The sequence below is a fragment of the Acanthochromis polyacanthus genome, chromosome 15 (genome assembly GCF_021347895.1).
Source record: "Acanthochromis polyacanthus isolate Apoly-LR-REF ecotype Palm Island chromosome 15, KAUST_Apoly_ChrSc, whole genome shotgun sequence".
Taxonomy (NCBI): Eukaryota; Metazoa; Chordata; class Actinopteri; family Pomacentridae; genus Acanthochromis; species Acanthochromis polyacanthus.
The window spans coordinates 23,289,269-23,303,660 of NC_067127.1; the positions used below are offsets into that span (position 1 = coordinate 23,289,269).

At 40.0% G+C, this 14,392-nt stretch overlaps 1 protein-coding gene across 1 annotated transcript in view; it reads right to left on the reverse strand.

Moving 5' to 3' along the window:
• The window catches only part of LOC110957750 (gamma-aminobutyric acid receptor subunit pi), a 74,169-nt gene that overhangs the window by 5,020 nt on the left and 54,757 nt on the right, over positions 1-14,392 (reverse strand). Inside the window, exons 4-8 of the mRNA XM_022203939.2 lie at positions 12,505-12,572; positions 11,715-11,932; positions 9,026-9,108; positions 4,833-4,970; positions 4,533-4,685 (exon numbers count right to left, since the gene is read on the reverse strand). Of these exons, the coding sequence (XP_022059631.1) occupies positions 4,533-4,685; positions 4,833-4,970; positions 9,026-9,108; positions 11,715-11,932; positions 12,505-12,572 (660 nt within the window). The remainder of the gene's footprint in view (positions 1-4,532; positions 4,686-4,832; positions 4,971-9,025; positions 9,109-11,714; positions 11,933-12,504; positions 12,573-14,392) is intronic.

A 14,392-nucleotide genomic window follows, 5' to 3' on the forward strand; every position in this document is an offset into this window, starting at 1 on the left:
ACTATTTATTTAACAGATTTTCTGATAATTTGTTCAAAATCTGTGCATGAAAACACACCTACTGTTCATTTTGGTGTGGCTTTGTTGATATTATTCTCTTTGGAAAATCACACAGACACAATGTGTGTAAATGTATTAAAAAAGAAAAAGACACAGAAGCCAAGGGACTTAAACAGTGAGAGCTGCTGACAGCCCGACTCATAAGAAGAAAAATTCAAGACCTAAACTCTGTGTTGCACATCCTCTCAATAATTCCATTTCAGACTTAAATACTGCACTTCTGTTAGTGACCTTACTGTGCAACGAATATGAGCAGCACATAATGTTCCCTTCAATTTTAACATATAGCATACTTGGGCAATTAGATCAAAGGAAAAAAGAGCAGCAACAGCACAAGGAACAAACAAGGTCAACCAATATTTTCATTAACCTCATCAAACATTCCTTTTACATCCTGTATGCCATGAAGTGGAATATTTTGTTTTGTGAACTTAGTGTTGAGCCCCTAGGAGAGGTATGGTGGAGCTAACGCAACAAAATATTGATGTTTGAATGTTCTCTCTAGACAACACAAGTGTCAGAGATGCTCTCTTCAAGCCTTTACCATCTAAAATTGAACCCAAAAAAGCTTATGTTCACTGACTGGGAGCAAAAGTTCAACTTAAAGTAAACATTTACTGATGACTGACATTTGTGGACAGTAGTTGCTCAAGACAACACATCCCATGGAAACTGTTGACTTTTTGACATATTTGGAAAAGCAAGTATTTGATTCTCTTTGAAACAGTTCCATGAATAAAAATGATCTTCTCCAAGAAATGATGCACAAAACTGACATTTGTAAATTTTTTATTAGATAAAACATAAGTCGGGTGGAAAAAGTTAGTACATCTATAACACCAAATCCATAGGATCAGGGGCATTTAGGATTAGAGAAGGAACCAGTCTTATGTAAGCCTCTCACATTAAAGCTGTGCTCTTCTTTTTCTACTTAAGTGTGGGGTGTCAAAGATATCTCAGGTCTTCAGAAAAAAAATGGTTGTGAGTGTGGCAAGGGATTTGAAATGATCCCCAAATGATTTGAAATTCATAATTTTACTCTAGTGGGGTGGTTTCCTTGGGAGTTTCAGGATCTGCTTGGTGGATTTTCCTCGAAGCAATATTCTCGGAGCTGAAGAATCTCCTGACCATCCATTTGCCTTTGATTATTCCTTTTGAAAGGTGATTCATAATTCCACATTTGGTCACAGTGGTATTGTTGTTGATTATGTCTTGCCCTTTGGGGAGTTTCTGATGGTTGATCACCCTTGAAGTCCCTGTTATGGTCTCGTTGATGACTGGACTTCAGTCTTTCTGAGTTTTGTCTGTTTTTCCAACAGCCTTGTTGAAAACTTTGTTGCTTGTAGTTTCTAAGACCATGGTCACGGCGATGGGTTAGTCTTCTTTATATTTCATCATACTTGCAAGCTTGTAAAGGCAGTTGGATGCCTGAGCTTGCATCATCAAAGGTCAAGTCTGAGTCATGTTTTGCCTTGCATAAGACTGTTGTCTCAGCTTGTTTCATGTTTCTCAGACATCCTCTTGTTTTGATTATGAGCCTTTATGGCCTGGTGATGAAGTTGCTGGCTTGTCATGGTTTAAATGCAGGGTGTCACATCCAGGTCGTGGCTCTGGGATGGATAGAGGTTTTGTAGAAACAGGATCTTGTAGTCTTTGTCTTCTTCTATCTCTGGTTTATTTCTGGCCCCAAAGTAGGATTTACGAAGATGTTCATAGTATGTTTGAGGAGTTTCTTTTCTGCCCTGCTTGATATTCAGTGCGGCCATCAAGCCATGCTCTGATTTGGGATCATCAAATTCTTTCATTAGTGCTCCACGTAGAAGCTTGTAGTTGGCCTTGACCTTGTTTGATTGGCAGTCCATGAAGCTACGGACCTCAGGATTAGAGGTTGATTAGATAGAGAACATCATGGCTGGTTGTCTGGTTCAGCGTTCTCAGGTGAAAGTCAGCGTCTCGTAGATAAGCGTGGATGTCATGGCCACCTAAAGGACTTCAGCAGTCTCATAATCAAGAGTCATAAACTCTGATTTCATTGACCTCCAGTTCCCCAAACACAGAAATACATGGTAGAACCAACAATAATTATACATAAACATTTATAAACTAATACTACGAACAAAAAAAATAAACAACAAAGAAGTAACAACAACAGACAGTGAATAAATGAATGAATAAATGCAGATAAACAAACTGACTGTGATCATCACTGGAAGCAGTTGGTAGAAAGGTGATGAATTTAGAATCACTCTGGAATTGGAAAACTAGGTGTAATTTGTATATTCATCTGTTTAGCAGAAGGAAAATGATACTTGTATAGCCTTTAGGAGGAGGGGGGAGGCTGCAGCAGGATGTGTAGGTGTAATGATCTGCTGAATGAGTTGGTTCAGGAACGCACAGACAAGGAGGCCCTTTGGAATGTTTGCACTGTCAAAGTGTGTCGAAGTAAAAACATGCAGGAAATACCCACACCATTGCATTATTAAAGTTAACCTAAGAAGACCAACTTTATGTAAAACATAAGAAAACAAATCCCTAGTTTAAAGTTAAGCCACATGTTTCTGGAAGCCATCAGAAAACAACCCAGTTTTAAGCCTTTGTTTTAGTCTATGTTTTCATGAAAGAGTCTATTTCAAAAGCCTTTCTTTCTCTGAGTGAGCCCATGCCCTTCTTATGCATTCCAGTGACTTTTAATTATACAGAAATTTTTGGAGCCTAATTCAAATCAGCATCTAATCAAACGTGGATGTGCTCCTCCCAAGGGATGATGTTGAGCTTCACTGTACAGAAGAGGTCAGAGGCCTTTAGAAACCACATTTTAGTTAATTTCTTAAATGTTCAATATTTATGATGATCACAGATCTAAAATAACACAGAATAGGTGATTAGAATGACACCAAACATTATATATTTTTTTTTATCTCATATGGTTCCTGAGATAATAAAAGGCATAAACCCAAAAAGTAAACTTGCAAATTGTAGACTTACAGATGCTGCATTTCCTTAATGTTCTGATGTAAACTGTTCAATTCCTTTCTACATAACAAGTTCTGTCTGCTATGTAGGGTGATTAAAGGTCACTGTGAAGAATGCAAATCCTCTTTTCCAGAGGTGTGGTTTTCCTCACAGTTGACACTTTATGGCCCTTATCAGACTCTGGGGAAAGTAGGAGACATCCTATTGTCTCCAAGAGAGCTGTCAGTGGTATTTTGATAGTAAAAATCCAATCTGCAAATATTCCATTTGGATGTGAGTTTTGGCTTAGCTGTCTTCTGAAATGGTTTCTCACCAACTTTACAACTATGGGAAAGTTATTCTGGATTCTCGGTGTGTTGCTCTGGAATATTCTGCTCCCCAGTCTGCTACACTACAGAAAATCATTTACAAATTGTCTGCCAATTTCCATTGTTCAGGACTGGCCAACCGAGCAAATTCAGCACAGAGGAGACTATTTGGCACTACAAAAGTCTTCAAGAAGCCCCAAAAAGTCCATGACAGCATGTGAAGGAAACTCTTGCAACTGTTAAGTCTAAGTGCTGAATCTACAATTGGAAAGAGATCCCTCAAATTGAACCTGCATGGGACGATTGCCAGGCAAAATCCATTGCTGTTTAAAGAGCTCAACTACAGTTTGGCAGTAAAGATACTGATCTTTGGAATACTGGGTTCTGGAAAGATGAATCAAAAAGAGAGTTGTCCGGTCACAGTAACAGTGGAAATGTTTGGTGCAGAACAAAGACAGGTTTCCAAGAGAAGAACCTCACACCAACTGTGAAACATGCTGTTGGAAATGTTTGGAGTTGCTTCACTGCCGCAGGGACTGGGCAGCTTGCAGCCACTGATTCAACTATGAATTCTGCAACATATCAGAGAGCGCTTGAAGATAATGTTAGGCCATCTGTCTGAAAGTTGATGCTGAACCAAAAGTGGACCTTTCGACAGGAAAATCAGCACATTAAGAATCCAGCAAGGAATTGTGCAAAAAAAAGAAGAAGAAATGAAGAGTTATGGAACTGCCCAGTCAAGAAAAAAATCTGAATCTCATTTAAACATTGTTTGGGTTTGAAATGGGCAGTACATGCTGATTTCTTCTTGTAACTGAAATTCCAGTAAGTCAGGGTCAGAGACTGATGTACAATTATGCAAAATGCCTTCATCTAGTTATTTCAGCTAAAAGGGGCAATAATGACATCTGATGCCAAGATTATACTGAGTATTTCCACAGAAAAAATATTCCATCTGTTGATACTTTGGTTGAATTAATAATTGAGAAAGCGAATTTCTAATGTTGTGCTGTATTTAATCTAAATCTACAGTCAATGGAATAAATGTTTGCTCGCACAAATACGCCTGTGCTTATTTTTTTTCACATTACAGTACATAGGGTTTGGTGCAGTGTCAAAGTATGACATTTCCCCAAGTGCAAACATTTCTACATTTGAGTAGACAAAAAGAGTTTTTACTTTTCACTTTACCTATGCAAATTCGTGCTGGAACAGAGGACAGGGAAATCCAGAAGGAAACCCAAGAGAGGACAACCAGCAGGCTGGAGGGGACGTAAGTCTCCAGGATGAAGTAGAGAATGCTCCTCTTCAGCTCAAAGTGGAAAACCAGCTTGGGGTAATGGCCTATGCGTAAATAGACAAAAATATCTATTAATGCAGTTGTGGTGTGAAGAAGAAAACAGTGCCAATAAATATTTAACATCATGTCAATGCTGCTTAAACATTAGTATGGCTATGAGAGTAAAATTAAGCTTTGAACATCACTGATACCAGTTTCATAGATGGCCTCTGACACAGATGTGTAGTGATCTTCTACTGTGTACTGAGCCAGCTGGAGAGAGTCTAAACCACTAACAGACTCGTTTCCTCTGGTCCAGTAGAACATCACATCATTGATGTTGTAGCCCCCTGTAAAAGAAGGAAGAGATTTTTTTTTTAAATGAAAGCTGCACCAATCAGTGTTTCTATACTAGCAGTGGGCTACAAGAAATGATTTTTCTTGAGTTTACTGAAGCTCGAAAAAACTTTTTCTTTCCCCCCTTCCAATTTATCCAAAGTCAGCTCTCCTGTTTTGGTTTCGGTCAGCTAAAAGGAGCACTCAGACACATAGGGTGACCACAAACCAAACATTGTTGCATGTCTTTTGGGTGGGAATACTGGCAACTTTTTGCTAACACATTCACCATTAAGCTTTACTGGGTCAGCATTACACAGTACATAAAACACACAGCCTGCTACATGCTCTTCCTCTGGAATAATTTAGTGATTTGTGTCACCACAGCTTGACAGTTAGAGTAACACTAGTTACCTTTAAATTACCAACACACAGTAACATACCCAGATAGCAAACTATGGGTGAATCAATGTTGAATTTAAGTTGAGACCTAACGTCGAAATTATACAGAAAGCGTAAGGTTGATAAAATGTTGAGTCAACGTTTGCTTACATAGATTACATGTTTGCAACCATTGATTCAACATTAATTAAACATTGACCTGTCAAACATTTTAATTAAACCAAAATACAGCGTAGATTCAATGGTATCTTTTAAATACAAACTTCAATGTTGACAAAATGTTGTTGAATCAACGTTGAGCCAACCATCAGTCTTCAACCGTAACCACAATTCAACCTTCTTAACCCTAATTCAACATTGATTTAACATCTTTTGCTATCTGGGTAAAGTGTGATTTATGGTTGAAAAGCAAACGTTGACTCAACATTTTATCAACCTTGCGCTTTCTGTATAATTTCGACGTTAGGTCTCAACATAGATTCAACATTGATTCACCCATAGTTTGCTATCTGGGATACAAACACATGCAGGGTGGAATACAATTTACACATTACTTTCATAATTATTATTTCAGTGATGACAATGATAATATAGACAGAATATTAGTGGCTTTCCTTTTACTAAACTCCAAAGCAGCAGTGGTGGGAACAGCTGGGAACGTTAATTGCTAAAGCTATGGTATGGTCTGATCCTGTTACAGCTGAGTTGGTTGAGATCGCAATCCATAGTGGGTGGTAAATTCCCTCTAATGCTAAATATCAGCACAAGAGAGACATTTGGCAAGAATCAAAGGGAATGTGAAAACACCTTTGAAACACTAGTTTTAGATCTCGTGTTACCCCTGAGAAGCAAGTGTTGTACTGTCTGCACAGTGCAACACTTAAATATATCTGCCACTGAAACATGGCATGAATCTGGCAAAGCATGCTAATACAACACTTTATATATTATGCTAATGGTTCATGTATGGAGTTATATTTGGAATATGCCTCCATTATTCACTTTAACACAGTTTGACACAGGGAGATCCAACAGGAGTTGTTAATGGAAATGCATCTCTGGCGTTCATTCCATTCTTCAAAGAGGACAGCAATAGATGAGGGGGAAAAGCTTGGTGAAGGGCTTAACTGTTGCCTCGTACCATAACAGACTAATCATGCATATTGCACTGGGCCCTAGAGAGACTAGATAACCCAAATAAAACTTAGAATAAGAAGGCATGCAAGATGAATAGGATCAAAGATGCCGTGTTTGACTGTGGTAACACTTTGGATAGAACAATGTCACAATGTAACATACTGTCAGTTAATAGGAACTAACATGACCATCATGTTCAAATTGATTAAAGACAAAAAGGTGTGATTAACAAGGCTAAGCTACTTAGGTGCATTTTTCTAATTTATCTGCAGAGGGAGCAAGAGAATAAGAAGACGTGCCGTTGACTGAAGCTGGAATACACCCCTGTAATCTGCTGTGCATGAAATGTTCAGTAATATGCTATTCCTTCTGCCATTTAAACCCATATGGAGTCATGTATTCCTGATCAGATCCATGATACCAGCAGCAAAGTTGCCTAACTAAGGGCAGTCATGACTTTGATGCTGAAAGGTCCTACAAATTGACCATTTCTTCTATCGTTGTACAGTAACTCATTGTTTTTCTGACCTAAAGCCCTGATGTTACTGTACAAATTAGAGACGCAGATGTGCCGTGACATGCTGTGCAATCTAAACGCCCCACACCCTCCCACAACGACGCTCGCTTTAAAGCTGCCTCCTATGCTGAGGATCCACTTTTGGCACAGCATTAAAAGAAATAAATCCTTGAATATACATCTTCATGAAGAGACACAGAGACAGAGCAAGAGGGAGATTGAAGGAGAGGAGAACAGAAAAGAAGAGAGCAAAAACAGCACAGATAGAGAAGCAGGACGAGAGGGAGATTGTAAGGCAGCGTGGAAAAGAGACCGACACAGAGAGAGCGATGCAGATATTTTGCCTGGAATTATTGAAGCAGTGAAGGAAGGATCCATCATCCTCTCAGTTGCCTAACTTTAACCTCCAGATGTCTTTTTGTCTGCTAAGTGGCACTGGAGCTCAAGCTAAACGTATTATTTGGCACTGAGGTCCTGGTGGGCTTCTGGCAGGGATCAGACTTAGCTTAGCCTGGCTGGCTGTCATTTAATGGCATGGAGCAAAAGCATTCTGGAAAGCAACCACGGTAGATGAGCAAGGAAACAGAGAAGATTCCTTATTCCTACCATTTCTTGCAAAACCAAAAAAGCCATCTTGTCATGTAATTAAATTTTAATAACAATTTTGTTCTGACAAGAAACAAAGTCCCGCTCTGTCTTACAATAAGGCAAATTGATCCTTTTTTTGGAAAATGTCAACAAATTTCATCTTTTTTAACAAATGAAGAATGAGTGTTTTGGCAGAGGTTTACATCCTTAAGGTATTAAGGGTGAGTTTAAAGAATTTGTAGGATTAGATGGATTTCGTACGAGGGACTGGACCAACCCTTAAAACTGGCATTTGTGGACTTGTGGAAGAAGGGTTGTTATAAGGAGAATATTTGAATCAGTTGAGGACAATCAGGAGTTTAACATTTTTAGGATGCACTCACACATCTGTGCATCAAAGGTCCCTGTGAGTTTTTTTCTTAATCTACACTTAATAATCCATTTTTTTCTCCCTTTGCAGTTACACTCAGATTTATCCTGTTTGTTCGACTGGTGTCCACCTGTGGCAAACTGAATTGATTGGACTCAGACGAGAAAAGGAGATGGTTGTGTATTTAAAGATCCTGCAATCAACAATGCATGTCACCAAAAAACAAGAAAAGCACTCAGAGAGCACAGTATTCTGCCAAGGCTGGTCTGCAGCAGTCGATTTGCAGTAAGATCGCAATCATGTGATCCTCAATAGGCAGCTGACGTAGTGTTCACTTGTAGCCAGAATTACAGTGACGTTGTGCTGCTATTTCGCAAGGATACAGAAATCTTTAACAAATCCGTGGATCCAGACTATAAGCCACATCACTGCCAAAATCGAATCGCTTGGTCCTTGTGTCGTTTCTGACCTTCCCCGAAAATTTCGTTCAAATCCATTAGTCCGTTTTTGAGTAGTGTTACTAACAGACAAACAGACAGACAGACAAACCAACCGTCACATAACATAACTGGATAGTAAAAATCTATCCATGAAACAAAATCCATTTAAAATGAACTGCAAAGCACAATAAAATGTGCAAAACACAAAGGGCTCTGAGTACATGAATAAACAGTAGGAATCGTATTATATTCTCATCTCAATCACAGCAAAAAGAATAATGAGGAACTGTTGAACTGTTCCTTGAAGGTGTAGACAGTTTCCATGAATTACCTTTGAGCCCCCATGTTTGTTTTTATTTAGGCTAAGGAAAATACTACACATGGGGAAATATATTCCATCATGACCACAAATGCCCTGGTTTCTGTCTGCTGCGCGACATGAGCATGCAGCCTTTCGAACACACAAACAGGCAGCGTAGAAGATGAGAGAAAGAGATCTGTTTGATCCCGTGGTTTGATCAGACTCGCTTGACATCACGCCCACCCACCAACTCCCTGCCACCGCTTCAAGGAGCACAGACGAGATTTTCTTTATGAAGTATGAAGTGTTCTTACAGCTCTCCAGTTGTAGCGTGCAGGTCTGCTTGTCCATGGGGTACTTGGTCAGGTCCATGTTGCAAGCCACAGTGGTGGTAATCCTTAAAATAGAAATGTTGTTATTATGGGCATGAAACTAGCTAATGGAGAATATCAAGAAAAATGTCACAGATGTCATTTGGTTATACACATGTCTGATGTAGTGACCATTTAAACATTTGTGTGTATATTTTGTTTTAAGACTGCAACTCGTTTGCCATGCTGTGTACCCGCGCCAGACTGTATAAAGCTCCTTGCAGTATATTTTGACCTTAAGCACATCGATATTTGACGAATGATGTAATTTTGCACTCATTCTTAGAAATTATCCTTAAAAGTCCAGTGGGTGCAATGCACACATTTGAACATATTGAGTTAAAAGTTGCTTTCAGCTTCTCATTTGGTCTTTTCTTATTTAGCAGGTTTTAGGAGTCTTAGAAACTCTTAAGAATAATGTAGGAGTGCCCAGTAAAGGCACCGATTGCACTCCTACATATGATGATGAACCTTTTAGATTATAGATAGATGCTTCCCACACTGAGGAATGAAAACACTTGGATGTATTAAGTCTGAAGGCAGACATGTGTTCACATGTTGCTGTGAAATTAAACATTCTCGTGAGCTGGAAATTTATGAATAGAAACATTTAAATAGATTATTTAAAAAAAAGAGGCACCTGCAAGTAAATGTACCATGACAACCTGTAAATCAACCCGTATTAAACACGTACTTCACTTACAGAAGGTTTACGATTTTTTTGTTCACGACATAATTCCACGTGTTCATTCATAGTTTGGATGCCTTCAGTGAGAATCGACAATGTAAAAAACCATGAAAATACAGGAAAAAAAAACATTAAATGAGAAGGTGTGTCCAAACTCTTGACTGGTAGTGTAACTGTAAGGAAAACAGGGTATTGTCTGCAAGCTGTCCTCTTGCAAGCGTCAATATACTGCGTCATCGACTGTTTTCCAAGTAACAACGTCTTTAATCTTTAATCATGACGTGGAGTGGATGAAGTCCTGATAAATGATGGGATGCAGCCAATACACAGCACCTCTGAAGGCCTTTCTGCTGGCTGATTCAGTTCATTTTTGGACACGACTGCAGTCCTTATCTTCACACTTAAAAATCACTGCAGTCAGCACTTTTAAATTACACCAACTTTGATAAAACTTTCTTTGAGCGTCTACACGCCCACATTTTAAGCACTCCTTACAGCGATTTATATTTTGGCTGATAAGTCAAAGTATGGAACCATTTTTGCTCACTTACTTGAAATTCTTTAAATATTAGTAGCAACATTGAAGAATGAAGGAGACAAATTTTATGCATACAATTGATCTTGCTGAAATTTCTATACAATAATGAGCTGTAGCACTCTGACTTACAAGATGGAAAGAAGATGAACCCACGGAAAATCCATGTTGGTACCAAGCTTCTTGACCTTCCACAACAATTTTCCACAAGCCTTTGTCTAATTGGCATGTCTCGTCTTTACTGCACCGACACCTGGATTTCTGACATCTGGCTTTGTGATGATTTTACACAACAAATATGAAACTGAAACTTCTAAACCATAAAAGCAGCAGACAGCTTTCTTTGTTTGTTTTGTCAAAATCATCCCGGCTTTAATTGCTCAACCTTTGGCTGCAATCACCTCAGTGCTTTCTCATGTATTTTCCCCCAGGCACAGCACTGAAACATTTACCACAGCTGTCAATTTCCTCTTGCACCTCACACTTCTCACTTCGGTCTCTCCTTTTTTCACAGCCCCAATTCCCTGAGGTGGCCATCTCTCTCCTGACTATCTTTTATGGCTTGTTTTACCCTCGCTCGTCCTGCTCCCTGACTGTTAAGCGCTAACCTCCTCCACAATTCCACAGCAAAGCGCAAAGAGTGGGCAGTTGTCTGTACTGAGGCAAAGGTCCATGAAAACAAGGACACACACACTCACACACACACACAGTCAGAATGAAAGTTCAACAAACAAGAGCCTCACTGCAGAAGAATTTCATGCATTTGTTAAAAATAAAAACTCACGGAGTCAAAACTCACATGTTCACATGACAGTTCCAATGTATCAAATTAGCAGCTTCCAATATACTGTACACAGGAATAGCACTCAATGAGTGGAGTCAAATCTGGACTTTGGACAGCTCTAGGTAAATCCATGCATGAACTGAGGTTGAAGCAAGTCGCACAAAAACAGTAGGATGTGTAAATCCTACCATCACAAGCTTAAAAGATCTGAACACATTCATCTAACAACCTTTCTATCTATAACCTGTCTCCTTGGCCCAGTATCTAATCAAAATGCCAAGTTAATGCACGTTTCAGACGCTTGCCAAGAGCTTGTCAGATGTTAAGCCTTGCACACAGTATCTGTTTCACATATCCAAATGGGACTTTTGTTGCTTTGATAGCCCACAGCTCTTTCTATCGACAAACCACATGCTTCTGTACTCATACAATCCAATATCCCCGTAATAGAACTGACACAACTCGCTGCTTTGCAATCACATTATCTCAAATTCAACCCACGCTTCCTCCCTCCACCAATTTCTTTTTCATTCCCTCATCTACTTTTTATTATGTGTTTGATTATAAATTTTAAAAACACAACACAACAAACCAATCAGGCAACAATCTCCATTTGTTATCCCACCTCAGAGCGTAAAGCACGGTCCCGTTGGGGAAGATGCGGATCAGCCTGTTCTCCACAGTGATGTCATGGAGGAAGGACTTCTTGGAGTCGACAATGAATGTGTCAGGGACCCAGAGGAGCTCCACCAGCCTCCCGTCCAGGCTCAGGCTCTTGTTGCCTTCAAACACCAACCGTTCATCCGTCCAGCGCTGGCGGAGGAATATGGTGGCGGTGTAGTCCTGCAGGATGGAGGCCCAGAGGTCACAGCGAAGCTAATACACTGTTCTAACAAGCATGTCAATAATATGCTGACAAATTCAGGTTTTTGCAAAGCAAACTTTGTGCATTTGTATTTCATTAGTCAGCTTGGGACCTTAATGCATTGTTTGTGTATCGATGGCATCAAGAGTGCCTGAAGCAACAGTGATCCAGAGCAGTGCTGCAAGTCAGCAAATCAGCTCAGATTTTTTGGACACTGAACATATTTTTGTGCTGGACATTCATTCTTAGAGTCCTGCTGTGACGAAATCTGCAACCATGTAATCAATATCATGTGCTGTGTGTCAGTTATTGACAGCTGTTAGTTCGTGTTCTTAACCAAACAACAGCAGCACTCCAGACAAATGAGGGCATTTCAGCACAATGTAAATGAGGCATAGATCGGTGTGGCTTTAGTGCCATCTTATCTTATCTTTTCCACCTATGCCAATCATTGTAGCCTCATTAATAGCTTATGAGCACAATGAGCATGTTGACTCATGTTGAGGACTATATTCAAAGGAATGTCATATTCAAAGTGTGACAGTCTTACCATGTTGATCTCTGAGATGGTGTCAATGCTTGCAATGTCCAAGCTCATACCCACCGTCACTGGACCATCTACAAACAAAGAATCAAGTATTAATAAACCTACCACCATATACCTTACATGCAGCATAATCCCTTTGATTTTATGCTTTAGTGTTTATTGGATTCTGTCTAATGACCGTGAATGATTATATGACAGAACAGATTATACGGAGAATGCATAGGGATGTAAGGCTGTACAGTAAGGCATACTGTTGCATAATGAAAGGTTATTGAAGGACAGCATATTTAAAAAAGCTACGGACCCCCACATCTCTGCAGGCAGCTGCAGTCTGTCGAGTGTGAACCTCCTTGAGGGAATTAGTTCTCCCTGATTCACCATCAAAGAAGGGATAACTTTGCTGCTCTGCTATGTTTCATCTCCCATTCTCCTCTCCTCTCACTTATCAATCTCTATTTTTGGGAGAGAGTAATGAGTCTGAAGTCATATTGCAGATACTGTAAGCGCTGATGTACGTGCCTACCATAACTGTGCATTTCCTGCATGTAAGCAAATAAACTGTAAGCAAGAGTTTGTGTCTACTTCGAATGGAGTTTGATTTTATAGGAATAAATAAAATGAGTGGTCTCTTTGCATTAAAATCAATGCAAGAATGGAAATAAGTATGCTACCAAAAATTCTGAACTCTGTGTAATAGTAATTATGACTAACATTTAAGTAATGGGCCAATATGCTTCAAAAATCTAAATTGCATAATCAGAAAGCATGGTGGAAGCAGCACCTGAGGCTATCTGGCCTGAGAATGATTCTGACAAGCAGTGAAACCCTGCAATTAGCAATAAAATGTTAGCGTCTGTGTAAAGCAGTAAAATACATGTTCTGAGTTTGTCAAACCACAGAAAACTGTCATTAACCTGAGGGCAGTCATTGACAGGGTTCACATCAAGTGGTAAGTCACAAACTCCACCGCAGATGGGCATGAGCGTGGTGTGTGGCGTGCAGGCAGGTGTGGTCAATCCACAATCATCAGAGTTGGCGTGCGAGCTGCTGGGAGTGATCTCCTCACTACCTTCTCCCCATAAAAGACAACCTCAGATCACTATTCAGCGCCGGACCGTCGACCAGCCTCAGTCAGTCGGGATTCTTGTCCTGTCTAGCTCCTTGTCGTAATCCCATATATTTACAACCTGTTCTCGTGTTTTAATTTCTCCCTGGCTGCTCACAAACCTTAGCTTGGCTTCAGCTTGCCTTCAGCACAATCACCTCCAGCTATCTGACCCTCATCATGGCAGCACCTCTGCACACCACACCTGTCTGCCGAACTGCGATACGTCCGCCACACACCACTTGAGTCCGCCACGTCTGTACCTGCCAAGCCAACCGCTCACACTCCGAGCCCGCCATTTTCTGTAGATCTAATGTTTATCTTGTTCCTAGCATTTAGCAATGATTCCTGTTTTGCCGAATTATCAGCAGTAGTCTTATATTTGTGCTCCCATTGATTTAGACTTTCCTGGCGAGGTATTACCGAGTTTTGGGTTAGTTCTGCTAAGTTCTGACCATACGCTGGTATAGCTTTTCCCTGCCAGCCCAACAGTAGTGCTGTCTGAGATATTGTCATTATCTTGCCTTTGCCTGCAGAAGTAGTCCTGCTTCCTGTTGTTGTTTTTGTGCCTTGTATAATAAAAGTGTTTTCTGATGCCTACGCCTGTCAGCCATGTCTGCCTTGTGCTTGAGTCTCAGATTCAGCTCCGTAACACGGTACCCCTGAGGGTGAAAAATTAAGCCAACGTGGAAATGACTGCAGTTCCTCTAATTTTCCCTTCAATCCCCTTAGACCCCATGTTGAAATGACCAACTTTACAGCAGAAATAAACAGCCTGATCTCCAT